Genomic DNA, 18447 nt, shown 5'->3' on the forward strand with positions numbered 1-18447 from the left:
TTTCCATAGGATAACATGGTACTGTACATACTCTGGAAAACTGCTGCGCATCCACAGGGCCAAATACACTGCGGATACGCAGAAGAATCCGCAACGTGTGCACATATCCTTACGTGCTTTGTGTTTTATTGTGGTGGTATATAACACTCCAAAAAAGAATTCAAAATTTCTCTCGATGGAATTTGTCATCCATAGAGTATTACGTGCTTTGTATTACATTTCTGTGGTATATAACACTCCAAAAAAAGCGTTCAAATTTTTTTTTTCTGGATTTAATTAGTAATCCATACAGTGTACCGTGTTTAGTGGGTGACAAAGATGGCAGAATCCAGTGAGACTTCCAAGAGAGGGATCGGAGGAATATCGGAGTCAGACCAAGCCTGAACCGGCCACTTTTGTGGCACCACCAGGGCTCAAAGCCAGGACTCAACCTTCACTGCTGAGGTTCTTGTGGACTGCGGACGGGAGAGCTAGGATGCAGCAAATGGTCAGCGGACTGCAGGGCCTAAGCTGGTTGGAAGAGAAAAGGAGGCGAGCCAGGATTAGGGCTGGAGACATGCTAGCGAGCCCACTAGCCTCAAGGTACCGACAGTTGTCATCATGGGGGGGTGTTTGTTATGTACTACTGGCAGCAGAGATGGGGTCCATAGAAGAGTTTGGAACCCTTCATCACATCTTGCTCAACTGGTGGGCAGTAGAGACAGAACATTTGCCTCAAAAGCTGCAAGAGCCCACGTCTAGAACTAGGGTCACGTTCTTCAAAATGGAGGGATGACATCGCTGCTGGTATGAGGTGGGTGTGATTCAAGAAGGAAGGGAGCAGGATGAACTCTTCTTTCGAAATGAACTGGCCTGGGAGAGACAGCTAGAGATCGTACTGTCTATGCAACAGCAGGCGATGGTACAGCTGACACAGGAGGCTGTCGCTCATTTTTACATGTCGGGGCTCCAGCACTACCCGAAGCCGGGTCACTTACAGCCCAGGCACCTGGGAATAGGGCTTTAAAAAGCAGGTGTATGCAGTCGCCCCAGCCTCCCGAGGAAGGAGAAGAAGCGAACACGTGATTACTGTATTTCCCTCCTTATCATTTTCTCCTGCAAAGCCTTCATGAGTGTAGGAGTACATCAACTACACTTTCAAAATATTTGAATGAGGCCTGCCAGTTGTTGCCTTAAGTGTCTCTGTTTGACCCTGCTTGTAATTTTTGGCTATATTACCACTACATGACTATTTGAACATAATATGTATGAGACCCTCCTTTATGCCTAATACAGAGTGTATCTAACTCCCACTTCCATCTCATTTTTGGCAGTTCTTGCTTCTTTCTTAAATTACACTGAAATTTCAATTTTTTATATAAAAAATTAATAAAAATTCAGTTTTGGTTTACTTATTACATTTTTTAAAATCATTTTTCAATTTTGCCTTATATACAAGTCATTATACAGGAAAGAATGTTTCTTAACATGTTTTTCCTGTAAACTTCAATTTCTTGTCGATTTTGAATGTTTAATTGTCAGTGGTTAAAGTGGAGTAAAAGTGTGACACTATTGTTATTAGCAGCAATCTAGGAGACAGAGGTGCTTTCAGGAATCTTCCCCATGCTGTTGTCCTTCCATCCAGCACTTTTTTCATCCATTTAACCCCTTACCTACAATTGACGTAATATTCCGTCCATGTGACCATGGACCTAATTACCATGGACGGAATATTACGTCACCATGATCAGCGGCGCCCACGTGGTGAGCGCCGCTGATCGCGGCCGGGTGTCAGCTAATTATCATAGCTGACACCCGGCACAATGTGTCAGGGGCGGTCACGGACCGCCCCCGACACGTTAACCCCTTGCACACCGCGATCAAACGCGATCGCGGTGTACCGGGGGTTAAAGGGAAGCATCGGCAGGGAGGGGGCTCCCTCCGTGCTTCCCTGAGCCCCCCACGGCAGCGCAATGTGCAGCGCTGCTGCGGGGGGCTCCTTTCCTCCAGGCCCCCGAATCCAAGATGGCGACGGGGGCCTTCGGGGGCCTGAGGAAGCTGGCTTCCTCAGTGCCTGCAAAGCGCAGGCATGAGGAAGTCTGCAGCAGTGCCTGTGACAGATCGCTGATCTGTCACAGTGATCTGTGATGTGACAGATCAGCGATCTGTCACAGGACAGTGATGTCCCACCTGGGACAAGGTAATAAAGTAAAAAAAAAAAAAAAAAAGTGTTAAAAATAATTTAAAAAAAATCGCTAAATAAATTAGTAAAAAAAAAAAAAAATATATTCCCCAATAAATCCATTTTTTCAAAATAAAAAAAAACAAAAACAATAAAAGTACACATATTTGGTATCGCCGCGTCCGTAATGACCTGCCCTATAAAACTGTCCCATTAGTTAACCCCTTTAGCGAACCCCTTAAAAAATAAAAATAAAAAACGAAGCAAAAAATAATGATTTATTATCATACCACCGAACAAAAAGTGCAATAACGCGCGATCAAAAAGACACATATAAATATCCATGGTACCGCTGAAAACGTCATCTTGTCCCGCAAAAAACGAGCCACCATACAGCGTCATCCGCAAAAAAATAAAAAAGTTATAGCTCGCAGAATAAAGTGATGCAAAAATAATTATTTTTTATATAAAATTGTTTTCATTGCAAAAAACCGACAAAACATAAAAAAAGACCTAAATGAGGTATCGCTGTAACCGTACTGACCCGAAGAATAAAACCGCTTTATCAATTTTACCGCACGCGGAACGGTGTAAACGCACCCCCCCAAAAGAAATTCATGAAATGCTGGTTTTTGTTCATTCTGCGTCCCAAAAATCGGAATAAAAAGCGATCAAAAAATGTCACGTGCCCGAAAATGGTACCAATAAAAACGTCAACTCGTCCCGCAAAAAATAAGACCTCACATGACTCAGTGGGTCAAAATACGGAAAAATTATAGCTCTCAATATGTGGTGATGCAAAAACTACTTTTACAATAAAAAGCGTCTTTTAGCGTATGACAGCCGACAAACATAAAAACCGCCATAAATAGTAAATCAAACCCCCCGTTATCACCCCCTTAGTTAGGGAAAAATAATAAAACTAAAAGAAAATGTATTTATTTCCATTTTCCCGCTAGGGTTAGGGTTAGGGTAGGGTTAGGGCTAGGGTTAGGGTTAGGGCTAGGGCTCAGATTAGGGTTAGGGGTGTGTTGAGGTTAGGGTTGGAGTTATAATTGGGGGGTTTCCACTGTTTGGGCACATCAAGTGCTCTCCAAAGGCAACATGGCGTCTGATCTCAGTTCCAGCCAATTCTGCGTTGAAAAAGTCAAATGGTGCTCCTTCCCTTCCAAGCTCTGCCATGCGCCCAAACAGTGTTTTACCCCCACATGTAGGGTATCAGCCTACTCAGGACAAATTACAAAACAACTTTTGGGGTCCAATTTCTCCTGTTACCCTTAGGAAAATAAAAAATTGGGGGCAAAAATATAATTTTGCGGAAAAAAATGTTTTTTTTATTTTCACGCCCAGGCGTTATAAACTTCTGTGAAGCACTTGGGGGTTCAAAGTGCTCTCCACACATCTAGATAAGCTCCGTGGGGGGTCTAGTTTCCAAAATGGGGTCACTTGTGGGGAGTTTCAATAGTTTAGGTACATCAGGGGCTCTCCAAAAGCACATGACACCCGCAGACCAATCCATCAAAGTCTGCATTCCAAAACGTCACTACTTCCCTTCCGAGCCCCGACGTGTGCCCATACAGTAGTTTTCTCCCACATATGAGGTATCAGCGTACTCAGGACAAATTGGACAACAACTTTTGGGGTCCAATTTCTCCTGTTACCCTTGGGAAAATAAAAAAATTGGGGACTAAATGATGATGTTTGTTGAAAAAATACGATATTTTTATTTTCACGCCCGGTCGTTATAAACTTCTGTGAAGCACTGGGGGGTTCAAAGTGCTCACCACACATCTAGATAAGTTCATTAGGGGGTCTAGTTTCCAAAATGGGGTCACTTGTGGGGAGTTTCCACTGTTTAGGTACATCAGGGGCTCTCCAAAAGCAACATGACACCCGCAGACCATGCCATCAAAGTCTGCATTCCAAAACGTCACTACTTCCCTTCCGAGCCCTGATGTGTGCCCATACAGTAGTTTTCTCCCACATATGAGGTATCAGCGTACTCAGGACAAATTGGACAACAACTTTTGGGGTCCAATTTCTCCTGTTACCCTTGGGAAAATAAAAAAATGGGGACTAAAAGATGATGTTTGTGGAAAAAATACGATTTTTTTATTTTCACGCCCGGACGTTATAAACTTCAGTGAAGCACTGGGGGGTTCAAAGTGCTCACCACACATCTAGATAAGTTCCTTGGGGGGTCTAGTTTCCAAAATGGTGTCATTTGTGGGGGGTTTCTAGTGTTTTGGTACATCAGGGGTTTTCCAATCGCGACATGGTGTCCGATCTCAATTCTAGCCAAAAACGTCAAATGGCGCTGCTTCCCTTCCGAGCTCTGCTATGCGCCCAAATAGTCATTTACACCCACATATGGGGTATCAGCGTACTCAGGACAAATTGCACAATTACTTTTAAGGTCCTGTTACCCTTGGAAAAATAAAAATTGGGGGTGAAAAGATCATTTTTGTGGAAAAAATATGATTTTTTAATTGTACCGCTGTACGTTATAAACTTCTGTGAAGCCCTTGTGGGTTCAAAGTTCTCACCACATATCTAGATAAGTTCCTTGGGGGGTCTAGTTTCCAAAATGGGGTCACTTGGGGGGTTTCCACTGTTTAGGTACATCAGGGGCTCTCCAAACGCGGCATGGCGTCCGATCTGAATTCCAGCCAATTTTGCATTGAAAAAGTCAAACGGCGCTCCTTCCCTACTGAGGTCTGCCATGCGCCGAAACAGTGGTTCCCCCCCACATATCAGGTATCAGCGTACTCAGGACAAATTGCACAATAACTTTTGCAGTCCAATTTCTCCTGTTACCCTTGGTAAAATAAAGAAAATTGAACCTGAAGTATTTTTTTTGTGAAAAAAAGTTAAATGTTCATTTTTTTTTTTTTAATATTCAAAAAATTCCTGTGACGCACCTAAAGGGTTAATAAACTTCTTGAATGTGGTTTTAAGCACCTTAAGGGGTGCATTTTTTAGAATGGTGTCACTTTTGGGTATTTTCTATCATATAGACCCCTCAAAGTGGCTTCAAATGTGAAGTGGTCCCTAAAAATAAAATGGTGTTGCAAAAATGAGAAATCGCTGGTCAATTTTTAACCCTTATAACTTCCTAACAAAAAAAAATTTTGGTTCCAAAATTGTGCTCATGTAAATTAAACATGTGGGAAATGTTATGTATTAAGTTTTTTGTGTGCCGTATCGCTGTGATTTAAGGGCATAAAAATTCAAAGTTGGAAAATTGCGAAATTTTCAAAATTTTCGCCAAATTTCCGTTTTTTTCACAAATAAACGCAAGTTATTTGAATGCAATTTTACCACTAACATGAAGTACAATATGTCACGAGAAAACAATGTCAGAATCACCGGGATCCATGGAAGCGTTCCAGAGTTATGACCTCATAAAGGGACAGTGGTCAGAATTGTAAAAATTGGCCCGGTAGTTAACGTGCAAACCACCCTTGGTAGTGAAGGGGTTAAACATTCTGACTGCCCCCCAGACCTCCTTGTAGGGTCTGCTGGAAAAATGCTCCGCTTTCCCATTGTCTCCCATTATACTCGGTACTTGAAACGAGCACGCGAACACTAGGAATTGCTTGGTTTGAGTAACGATCATCTGAGCATTTTAGAGCTCACTCGTCCCTAATTTGGCAGAACTTGAGAGGTGAGGACTCTGGAAATGTCTGTAGTGAGATTTATTAATGTGTCTCTCCATAACCAGGATTACACAGTAGTGAGGAAGACCTCTAGGGAGCGCTGTCAGGACGCTGTGTCTGAGGGATGGGGAAGACCCCTGAGCCCAATCACGGGGCCTCCACCTCACCCCCTGATGCATGAGGACATCAATGACCAGAAGATCCTAGAATTCACCTACAAGATGATTGAGCTGCTGACTGGAGAGGTGACACTGCTGGGAATGCTGGGATATTATACAGTAACGCTATGAAGTGATCGGGGGATGACGGTATCATTGTATGTGTCAGGTTCCTATAAGGTGTCAGGATGTCACCGTCTATTTCTCCATGGAGGAGTGGGAGTATTTAGAACGACACAAAGATCTGTACAAGGACGTCATGATGGAGGTTCCCCAGCCCCTCACATCACCAGGTAATAGACAGGACTAAATACACACGGCCTATAATTATCTGTACGTAAAGACTGAATTCAGTCCCTGTATGTGTTTCCTCCAGTTCTATCCAGTAAGAGGACAACACCAGAGAGAAGTCCCTGTCCTCTTCTTCCACAGGACTGTAAACAAGAAGATCCCAATGTTCCTCAGGATGATCAGGTAGATGGAGAGAAGTTGTCATGAGATCGCCACTATGATGTGTAGAAGTCTGTGAAGGTCTTGTGTTCAGTCTTGTTTTATCCACCAGTATTATACACTGGATGGACAAGTTATTAAAGACAGTATAAGTTCACTACATCACGCCAGCTGTGTCCCAGTATTTTCTTTTTTACATTATTTTGTGGGTGTAGGAGGACATAATACTGTGCAAGGGGGTTGTATGTGTACATCATTCTGAGGGGGGGTTGTGTGGCGACTTAATACTATGTGTGGGGGGCTGTGTACAGACATAATTCTGAAGGGGAAACTGTGTGGGGACATATTACCATGTATGGGTACTGTGTGGGAGCATAATTCTAAATGGGGAATTGTGTGGGGGTATCTGAGTGTAACAACCCTGCTGGCATCACTGCATGGCCTCCCATCCCCCGCACACCAACTTACTTTCTGCTTCAAGCCATGCTGTGAATTCTGTCTGTTGCCAGCTCTGTGCCTCTGCTCTCCTGTATGTTTCCTGACTGTGTGTATAGGGGGGCGACGCCTGAACTCTGGTTCTTATGCAGTCAGGGTGCACCTGGCTAATGGGTCCCTGACCAATCACCTAGAGCCCTGGACTATTTAACCCTGCCACACCCACTGGAACATTACCTGAGCAATGTCTAATCTCAGTTAGTATTTTGCTGCTGAGGAAGCCAGGCCCTGTTCTGTGTATTTCCTCCTTCTCTGGAGGAATACTTCTTGTCTTGCCTCGTACCTTGTCTGCCTGCCAGGAGGCTGAATATCATGGCCCTTGAGTCTTGGTTCCAGTACTCTGTCTGTACTCTGTCCTACCTTAATCTCCCTTTCTCCTTGTCCGTGGCTTCCTTCCCTGTTGTGTCTTCCCTTGCGTCCTCCCTGTCTGTGCATCTGCACCCTTGCAGCTCTGTCTGTTCATCTGCACCCTTGCAGCTCTGTCTGTTCATCTGCACCCTTGCAGCTCTGTCTGTTCATCTGCACCCTTGCAGCTCTATCTGTTCATCTGCACCCTTGCAGCTCTATCTGTTCATCTGCACCCTTGCAGCTCTGTCTGTGAATCTTGCACCCTTGCAGCTCTATCTGTGCACTGCTCTCTAGCCGCTCTGCCTGCACGGCTCTCTAGCCGCCCTGCCTACTCCACACTCCTGCCTATATCCATACCTGCACCTCCTGTGTGAACAGGTCCAAATCCTGTTCCAACATACACCACTCCCTCCTGCCTGCACCTGCTGTGTGAACAGGTCCCTACCTGTCCCTTCTCATACCACGCCAGTCTGTCCTGTGTCTCCAAGCCGTGCCCGCCTGTCCTGTGTCTCCAAGCCGTGCTCGCCTAGCCTGTGTCTCAGCCTGCTTGTCACTCGCACCTGTCCAGGTGTCCTGTTCCCGAGTGGGATCAGTAGTCACAGCCAGACGCCACCCTGGAGTGGCACCCGGCAGCTACCTGCCGCACAAGCCTGACCTCACCATCAGAGGCTCCAGTGAAGACCGAGGTAGCTGCCATAGTTACGCCCCTTCCAGGGTAGTCTGGTTTGTGGCACAGTGGGGCCACAACCCCCTGGCTCGCGCCACTCAGCCAAGGCGCGAGCGTGACATTGAGTGGAAAGCTGGGTGGGGATGTAGTAATGTGTAAGGAGGCTGTGTGGTGATATCATTCTGAATGGGGTACTATGTGGAGACGTTATGAGTGTGGGGACATAATACCTTCCAAATGGGCTGTGTGGGCACATCATTCTGAATGAGAACTGAATAGGGTCACCATTCTGAGTTGGGATTGTTGTAGGACCCAATACTGTGCAAAGGGGCTGTGTGGGGACATTATTCTGTGTGGTAGGGCTGTGCGTAGACATAATACTGTATAGTGAGGCTGATGGTGATGTCATACTGTGTAGGGCTCTTTGTAGTGACATCATACTCTATGTGTGGACATCATGTTGAGTTGGAAGCTGTTTATCAAGGCTCGTATAAACATTATAAAAAGCAGAAGCAGTACATGGTATGTATATTTTGACTAGCTCCTTCAATTAAGAAAACTTTACAGTAAGTCCTCTGTATTAGCAGTAGCAGCTAATCAGCAGACTTAGTTCTACGCAATACTAAGTGATAAAAATGAATATGAAACAATAATAATGAGCAGAATTAAGTACGGTTAAGTTGTCTCTGCCCTCCACACTAGTCACAGTCTCTCATGTGCCCCCCCTTGGAAAAATTAATTGCTCAACCCTGCCATAGAGCATCTCCAGGACAAAGTATGTAGAACGCAGAACAAATCAGGATCTCCATTTAATTTGTGGCAACTGCAAGAAGCTATTGTGTCCTCATGAGCCCATGTTCCTGTAGAGCGGTTTCACTATCTAGTAGAATCTCTGGCACAATTTGCTGGGTTCCTGAAAGCTAAATGAGGCCCAATGTGCTGCTAATGGGTGTCTCTAGTAATGTGGCCATTCAGTGTATGTTTTATACTTGGTGGAGATGACCGGATAAAGCTGATCATAGACATTAGATGGTGTCTGGATCTTCTCACAGTTTTCTGGTTATGGAGACTGTTGGGTAGAATTAGGGGCCAACAGGTTGAATTTATGCAGGAGACCTGCAGCTATGTGATAACTACTGCTTTCATCATGATAATTTAGCATGACTTCTCATCTGTCTGTGACTTTTACAACATTTCTTCCAGGGTGAAGATCTGCCTCATATTAATACTACAGAGACATATGTGAGGGGTGATGAGCGGTGTAAAGAGGAGACTCCTACAGATAACCGCACAGGTGAGCAGTGACCACTAAATGCAGATTTTAAGCCGTCACTGGCTGCTATAATTATGTGTTGATTTTTGGATGTGGTACTCAGAGGTTTGATGTGGTTTTTACTGTCAAAAAATGTGATGCATAAATGGAACAAAATTAAAATCATCAAATTGAAATGGCATCTTTTTCCATGTAGAAAAAAAAAATTAAAGGCTTCATAGGAGATAATCAGTTTCTATATACATTGCAATGCTGTTGTTTTGCAGTGTACACAACTAGCTGGTGGTTGACCTCGGTAATGTAAAATCTGTATCAGTAACACTAGGTTACTGAAAAAGTTTAAATTCACTCTTTCAGCACAGAATGACTTTTCAAACCCAGTACAGGCGCTTGGGTGTTTCATGGTGGGGCCAATTATTTAAATATTTTTCCCACCTGCTTTGTTTCCATATATCTCCTCCCTTCTCTGGCTCTATGAAGCCAGAGCTGTCAATTAAAGAAGAGGGGGTGCAGATTGAGGAGAAACAAGCACTTGGGAAGGAGTATTTAGATGACTCGCCGCACCGTGAAGCATCGAGTGGAAGAACTTAGTTTGAACAGTCATTCTCTGCTGACAGAGTCCATTTATTTTGACTGGATTTTAGTCCTGGATTTAGAAGCAACCAAGAGAGTCTGGATGGGAAAGGTCATTCCCATAATCCAGCCCAGGGCTTAAAGGCCTAATTTCAGCATCTGGGTTAGCTCAGAGTGGATTTATGTTGGCGCTGAATAGAAGTGTATTTGTCTTATGAACACCATTACTACTGGGCTTCTACTGCCTGGAATCCCAAGACCAGTGCGACTACTACATTTACTTTGATTAATTTTGCCTGAAGAAAGGACTGTTTATGTTATTCACTTGTATTGGAGAAAAGCTGTCTTCATTTTGGAGCTGTAAAATTTAAGAATAAACTTTATGCTTTTCTTCTATAAAAACCTTGTGTCTGTGTATATCCAAGTGGCTACCAGAGATCTGAAACCCTACAGGGGCTAAAACAATTTAAAAATTGTATATAAAATCATCAGAATCTGATCTATTGTTGAAATCATTTTTTTGTCTTTAAATGTAGTTATTAAAATTTGTTGCCAGTGTTTTTTTTCTCATATCACAATTAGCGATGAGCGAACGTGCTCTGATGACATCCGAGTAACTTGGGCGTGCTCGGATAATATATTGAAGTCTTTGCGGCTGCATGTTTTATGCCCAAGATACTCTGATAACACCCGAGCACGTTCGCTAATCACTAATCACAATCTGTATTAAAAATAAAAATTGTTACTCTTACAATTTTCACATTGGTTATTCGGTGTTCTCTGTGTTTCAGGAAATAACATGTTTATAGCTATAATGGTCGGTTTCTGAACCTATTTTTGTATTGAGCATGTGCACAAGTTATTGTGAATAAAGGGGGAGCAGGGTCAGTTGTGGCATCAACTATTGTGATTGGTGGATCATTTGCCATCAGCTGTGTACAGCGGTGTTACCGGTCATTGTAATCCTGTCTGTGATGATAAGGAAACAACTGAAAACTCTTCCTGAAAAAGGACAGGAAGTATGAATCTAAAAAAGTGTTAAGTGTCAATGTGAAAATTGCAAGGTTACTAATTTATTGTTGTCATTTTTGAAAGATTGTATTCTAAAAAAATGCTATTTTTTAATAATACATATAACACACATACATGATTTAAATCAGGGTTCCCCAACTCCAGTCCTCAAGGCCCACCAACAGGTCATGTTTTCAGGATTTCCTTAGTATTGCTCAGGTGATAATTGCTTCACCTGTGCAATACAAAGGAAATCCTGAAAACATGATCTGTTGGTGGGCCTTGAGGACTGGAGTTGGGGAACCCTGATTTAAATAACAAGTATTTTTTTTAAGATAGCATCCCTATAAAAATAAAGAAAAGAAGACATATTTGTTATCGTCCCATCCATAAAAGTCTGATCTTTCAAACTACAAAAATGATTTAAACTGAATGGTAAAAAGCCGTAAAGCAGAAAAAAACTTGAAATCCTGCAAAAATGCAATAAGAAGTGATGAAAACATCTAGTCTAATCCAAAATGTTACCTATGACATTATTAGGTCACCAACACATGCGCTTAGAGAGGTCCATCGATGGAAAAAGAGAATGATGGCACAAGTTCTTTTTTTTTTTTTTTTTAATTTTTGCAAATTTCTTAAATTTTTTACCTCTTAAACGAAAAGAAAAAAAACAACCGTTCAAAAGTTTAAAATTGTTGACATCATACTGAATTAGAGAATCATATTTCCTGGTCATTTATACAGCACAGTGAATGCCTTCAAGGGAACCTGGCATGTCCTTTTTTTGTTAAACTGCCCCTAGCGTGTTGTTAGTGATGCAATGTGCATCACGAACATTGCATGACTGGCGTGATGTCACGGCAATGACCTCAGAAATCCCGCACTTGCACACTGACTCTGGGTGTACGTCCCCAGCTTTTTTTTCACATGTGCGCATGCACCGTGGCCGCGAACGGGAAGTCAGTGGTGTGCAGTGTGCTCATTCAACAAACTATCATGTGGCCACTGACACACAGGGACTACGGAGCATGCGCTCATGTGAAAAGAAGCTGGGGGCCTACACCCATATTCAGTGCACATGCCTGAGGAGCTGATGGGCAGTGCGCAATTTCCAAGGCCCTTGCCATGATGTCAGGCCAGTCAATGCGGTGGGAGTGAATAGTTTTGAAAAGGACCATGACTGACTGTGACTGAAGCAGTAAAAAGTGCCACCCCTATGACTGAAAGAAAAGGTATGTCATGCAATCTACTAATGATATAAAGTGTTTTTTTTACACATACAGTATATCTCAAAAGTGAGTCCACTCCTTAGGGTGCTTTCACAGTGCGTTCTGGGAACGTGGGAGTCAGGCAATGGAGGAGATGGAAAAATTATTTTCTGAGTCTCCTCCGCACCTTTGCTGTCATTCTCTCATGCAAGAGGATCGGAGCACAGTAGCGTGACACTCGGCACCGATTCACAGCAGAGCTGGAGCCGATGGTCAGTAGCATATTGCATCTGATGCCCTGGCATAGGATAACATAAGCTACTGCGATTCCAGTCTCAAGAGGGTCTGTCACTTGTTTAAAATATTTGAGATAAATAGCTTGTAAAATTCCCTGAGCTCCCCTCATTCTGAAACTTTTCCATTTTGTGCTGCTTGGCTCCATTAGGCTGGGATCACACGTGAGAAACTCGGCCGAGTCTCGCATGTTAATACTCGGCACTGCCGCCGGCAATCAGGAGTGGAGCGTGCGGCGGCATGTATTGCTATGCAGCCGCACTCTCCGCTCCCGAAGTGCCGGCGGCATTGTTGGATATTAACATACGAGACTCATCCTAGTTTCTCGCATGTGTGATCCCGGCCTTACAGAGGTAATCACATTTGTTGCTGTTGGAGCACAGCATGTGAAATTTCTGCTTGAAGTTCAACTGGATGTTACTTTTTTATGTTTTTAAGTGGTTAGAGCATGTGTTGCTTTTGTGTTTTCGTTAGACTGCACTTGAGTATTAAATGATTAATAAAGCTTTTTTTAAAATATTTTTTACATAAACACTTTCTCCATTGTTTGTATAACCTATTTTTGTTATATGGAAAGTGAATGTGGAAGATGGTTTTGAGGATTATTTTGGGGTTGACCTTTAATAGTCTTCACTGAATGTTTTACTAAATATACATAATGTATGGTATGTAATAAATGGCTTCCAAAGCAAAGTAAATGAAAAGTGCCCAAACTAGCTGGCTTGACATCATAATTAATTAGTCCCTGCTCTGACTTTTACTGTTTTCACCACTGCCTTAATTAGTTGATAACTGAATTTTACTGCAATTTCTTTTGAAATGTTATAAAATGTATATTATACAGGGAGTCCGTGCCTTACGAACATCAGACTTTAGTACGACCTCTAGTTAAAAACATTGGATGTTCAAAAAAAAACCTCACACCACCATGGCCTTTTGATTATCCTCCAGGATCTATAACTCTCATATATAAACCTTAGCCTCCTGATGAACAACCAAAGGAGAAACGCGTCGAGACAGAGGCATAAATTGATACGTAACATGTACCATTTTTAAATAACGTGGCATCCAACATCCCTTCCCCACTTATAGTCTAGTTGTTCACTGTCTAGTCTAGGCTCCCTGTAGACACATTAGTGCAGGGCCTACAGGGTATGTGAAGGTCGGACACCGTGGAGCTGCGGCGCCAAATATCGTGTTTAGGGTGCCAACCTCCGTTGGTAGGAAGGGATGTGTGAGTTGACACGTAGGGCATCCTAGGTGTGTGGGGGTACATGGGACTTCATCCACAGAGCTTATCTAGCCCACCCCCCCTCCGCCTTGCCCTCTAACCATTTCACCTCCATCTTGGTGTGTGCAAGGGGAGACAAGGATTGTAGTGCTCTGTTAGGTCACGTGAAATACAGTCACAAGTGCTCCATCAAAACAGTCACTTATAACATATAGTTTGACTTTTTTGTATGGGTATCATCATTTGTGCACTAAGGTTTCTTTTGGTGTGATTTTAGAGTTTTTCAATTAAAACGTACTTTTAAGGGTTATATGTTCGCACTCATAGTCCCTTATTATTATTTATATCTTCTCAGTACTCAAAAAACCCTTAATGGGAACCTGTCCCGCCCCCTGGCGTTTTTAAGTAAAAGAGCCACCTTGTGCAGCACTAATGCTGCATTCTGTCAAGGTGGCTCTTTTATTTAGGGTACCTTCCACCGCAGAAATAATAGTTTATAAAATTGGTCAGACATACCTGATCTTTGACAGGGGGGCAGGTCTTTCCCCATCTGACAGACGCCTCACATCCGTCACTCATGTCTTCCTGCATTTTTGGATCTGCCTCCTCATCGCTCTTTTCAAGTTCTGGCGCCTGCGCTGTTCTATTTATTCTTGGGCATGCGCAGTTACCGCTGCCCATCCTCATGACTTCCTGGCCTTCCTATCGCGCCTGTGTGGACGCTCGGCCAGAGATCCCGCCCCGCAGTCGCTTATGGTTTATTCACACTGCGGGGCTGGGAATCTCGGACATGCACAGTAGTTATCTGCTGCTCTCCGACTCCATGAAGTCCCTCCGCCTCTTGCCTACATTGCAGCGTCATCGGTGGGAGAAGCTGACGATTCCACTGATGACGCAGGCGCCAGAATTTGAAAAGAGCCAGGGGGGGTGACAGGTTCCCTTTAATAAACTCACTTCACTGCTGACCTCTCCAACTGCTGTCCAGTTCTCTTCTTTCCACCATTGTGCACTCTTCACTACAGACCAGGACTCCTGACTGTGTTCATGATGGAGCTCAAATTTTTATCCTCTTAACTTATTGCAGTAATTATATTATCTGGCAATGTGTACTTACAATTGCTCATTTTGCCTTTCTACCCAGTTAATTCTCTCTTCTCTGCTCTTAGTAGAAACAGGAAGGGTCTTGTCCTTGCATAACTTATTCCCCTCTTCAACTCCTGATCCAGCTTCTACCTCCTCCTCCACCATAGGCTTTTGCAGTGACTCGTGATTTGTGCAGAGAAAACTGACTTCCTGTTTCTAAAGCTTAAAAGCATTCAGCTAGTCAGTTTTTAACCCCTTCCTGACATCAGACGTACTATCCCGTCCATGGGACCTGGGCCCCTATGCCCATGGACGGGATAGTACGTCTAGCGCGATCAGCGGCACCCACGTGGTGAGCGCCGCTGATCGCGGCCGGGTGTCAGCTGATTATCACAGCTGACACCCGGCACTATGTGTCAGGGGCGTTAACGGACCGCCCCGACACGTTAACCACTTGCACACCGCGATCAAACATGATCGCGGTGTACCGGGAGTTAAAGGGAAGCATCGGCAGGGAGGGGGCTCCCTCCGTGCTTCCCTGAGCCCCCCACGGCAGCGCAATGTGCAGCGCTGCTGCGGGGGCTCCTTTCCTCCAGGCCCCCGGATCCAAGATGGCGACGGGGGCCTTCGGGGGCCTGGAGGAAGCTGGCTTCCTCAGTGCCTGCAAAGCGCAGGCATGAGGAAGCCTTGTGCACTGCCTGTGACAGATTGCTGATCTGTCACAGTGATCTGTGATGTGACAGATCAGCGATCTGTCACAGGACAGTGATGTCCCACCTGGGACTATGTAATAAAGTAAAAAAAAAATTAAAAAAAGTGTAAAAATAATTTTAAAAGAAATCGCCAAATAAATTAGTGGAAAAAAAAAAAAAATATTCCCCAATAAATTCATTTTTTGAAAATAAAAAAACCCAAAACAATAAAAGTACACATATTAGGTATCGCCGCGTCCGTAACGACCCGCCCTATAAAACTGTCCCATTAGTTAACCCCTTTAGCGAACCCCTTAAAAAATAAAAAACGAAGCAAAAAATAATGATTTATTATCATACCGCCAAACAAAAAGTGCAATAACGCGCGATCAAAAAGACGCATATAAATATCCATGGTACCGCTGAAAACGTCATCTTGTCCCGCAAAAAACGAGCCACCACACAGCATCATCAGCGAAAAAATAAAAAAGTTATAGCTCGCAGAATAAAGCGATGCAAAAATAATTATTTTTTATATAAAATAGTTTTCATTGCATAAAACCGACAAAACATAAAAAAACGACCTAAATGAGGTATCGCTGTAACCATACTGACCCGAAGAATAAAAGGGCTTTATCAATTTTACCGCACGCGGAACGGTGTAAACGCACTCCCCCAAAAGAAATTCATGAAACGCTGGTTTTTGTTCATTCTGTGTCCCAAAAATCGGAATAAAAAGCGATCAAAAAATGTCACGTGCCCGAAAATGGTACCAATAAAAACGTCAACTCGTCCCGCAAAAAATAAGACCTCATATGACTCGGTGGGTCAAAATCCGGAAAAATTATAGCTCTCAATATGTGGTGATGCAAAAACTATTTTTACAATAAAAAGCGTCTTTTAGTGTGCGACAGCTGCCAAAAATAAAAACCGCCATAAATAGTAAATCAAACCCCCCGTTATCACCCCCTTAGTTAGGGAAAAATAATAAAATTAAAAAAATGTATTTATTTCCATTTTTCCATTAGGGCTAGGGTTAGGGTTAGGGCTTGGGTTAGGGCTGAGATTAGGGTTAGGGGTGTGTTGGGGTTCGGGTTGGAGTTAGAATTGGGGGTTTCCACTGTTTGGGCACATCAGGGGCTCTCCAAATGCAACATTGCGTCTGATCTCAATTCCAGCCCATTCTGAGTTGAAAAAGTCATATGGTGCTCCTTCCCTTCCAAGCTCTGCCATGCGCCCAAACAGTGTTTTACCCCCACATGTAGGGTATCAGCCTACTCAGGACAAATTGCAAAACAATTTTTGGGGTCCAATTTCTCCTGTTACCCTTAGGAAAATAAAAAATTGGGGGCAAAAATATCATTTTTGTGGAAAAAAATTTTTTATTTTCACGTCCGAGCGTTATAAACTTCTGTGAAGCACTTGGGGGTTCAAAGTGCTCACCACACATCTAGATAAGTTCCGTGGGGGGGTCTAGTGTCCAAAATGGGGTCACCTGTTGGGAGTTTCAATAGTTTAGGTACATCTGGGGCTCTCCAAACGCACATGACACCCGCAGACCATTCCATCAAAGTCTGCATTCCAAAATGGCACTGCTTCCCTTCCGAGCCCCGACGTGTGTCCATACAGTAGTTTTCTCCCACATATGGGGTGTCAGCATACTCAGGACAAATTGGACAGCAACTTTTGGGGTCCAATTTCTCCTGTTACCCTTGGGAAAATTAAAAAATTGGGGACTAATTGATCATGTTTGTGGAAAAAATACGATTTTTTTATTTTCATGCCCTGGCATTATAAACTTCTGTGAAGCCCTTGGGGGTTCAAAGTGCTCACCACACATCTAGATAAGTTCCTTAGGGGGTCTAGTTTTCAAAATGGGGTCATTTGTGGGGGGTTTCCACTGTTTAGGTACATGAGGGGCTCTCCAAAGGCAACATGACACCCGCAGACCATTCCATCAATGTCTGCATTCCAAAACGTCACTACTTCCCTTCCGATCCCCGACGTGTTCCCATACAGTAGTTTTCTTCCACATATGGGGTATCAGCATACTCAGGACAAATTGGACAACAACTTTTGGGGTTCAATTTCTCCTGTTACCCTTGGGAAAATAAAAAAATTGGTGACTAAAAGATCATGTTTGTGGAAAAAATACGAATTTTTTATTTTCACGCCCGGGCGTTATAAACTTCTGTGAAGCACTGGGGGGGTTCAAAGTGCTCACCACACATCTAGATAAGTTCCTTGGGGGGTCTAGTTTCCAAAATGGTGTCATTTGTGGGGGGTTTCCACTGTTTAGGTACATCAGGGGTTTTCCAATCGCGACATGGTGTCCGATCTCAATTCCAGCCAAAAACGTCAAATGGCGCTGCTTCCCTTCCGAGCTCTGCCATGCGCCCAAATAGTGGTTTACCCCCACATGTGGGGTATCAGCGTACTCAGGACAAATTGCACAATAACTTTTAGGGTCCTGTTACCCTTGGAAAAATAAGAATTGAGGGTGAAAAGATCATTTTTGTGGAAAAAATGATTTTTTAATTGTACGGCTTTATGTTATAAACTTCTGTGAAGCCCTTGGGGGTTCAAAGTTCTCACCACACATCTAGATAAGTTCCTTAGGGGGTCTAGTTTCCAAAATGGGGTCACTTGTAGGGGGTTTCCACTGTTTAGGTACATCAGGGACCCTCCAAACGTGACATGGCGTCCGATCTGAATTCCAGCCAATTTTGCATTGAAAAAGTCAAACGGCGCTCCTTCCATTCTGAGCTCTGCCATGCGCTGAAACAGTCGTTCCCCCCCACAAATCAGGTATCAGCGTACTCAGGACAAATTGCACAATAACTTTTGCAGTCCAATTTCTCCTGTTACCCTTGGTAAAATAAAAAAAATTGAACCTGAAGTATTTTTTTTGTGAAAAAAAGTTAGATGTTCATTTTTTTTTAAATATTCAAAAAAAATTCCTGTGACGCACCTAAAGGGTTAATAAACTTCTTGAATGTGGTTTTGAGCACCTTAAGGGGTGCAGTTTTTAGAATGGTGTCACTTTTGGGTATTTTCTATCATATAGACCCCTCAAAGTGGCTTCAAATGTGATGTGGTCCTAAAAATAAAATGGTGTTGTAAAAATGAGAAATCGCTGGTCAA

At 43.4% G+C, this 18447-nt stretch overlaps 1 protein-coding gene across 1 annotated transcript in view; it reads left to right on the forward strand.

Moving 5' to 3' along the window:
* LOC141051167 (uncharacterized) overlaps positions 1 to 18447 on the forward strand; it is an 80036-nt gene that overhangs the window by 19875 nt on the left and 41714 nt on the right. The window contains 4 exon segments of the mRNA XM_073548032.1: positions 5886 to 6065; positions 6148 to 6271; positions 6355 to 6452; positions 9142 to 9232. Coding sequence (XP_073404133.1) covers positions 5886 to 6065; positions 6148 to 6271; positions 6355 to 6452; positions 9142 to 9232 — 493 coding nt within the window.

Source organism: Dendrobates tinctorius, unplaced genomic scaffold (assembly GCF_039654945.1).
Source record: "Dendrobates tinctorius isolate UK_male_01 unplaced genomic scaffold, ASM3965494v1 ptg000155l, whole genome shotgun sequence".
Lineage (NCBI taxonomy): Eukaryota > Metazoa > Chordata > Amphibia > Anura > Dendrobatidae > Dendrobates > Dendrobates tinctorius.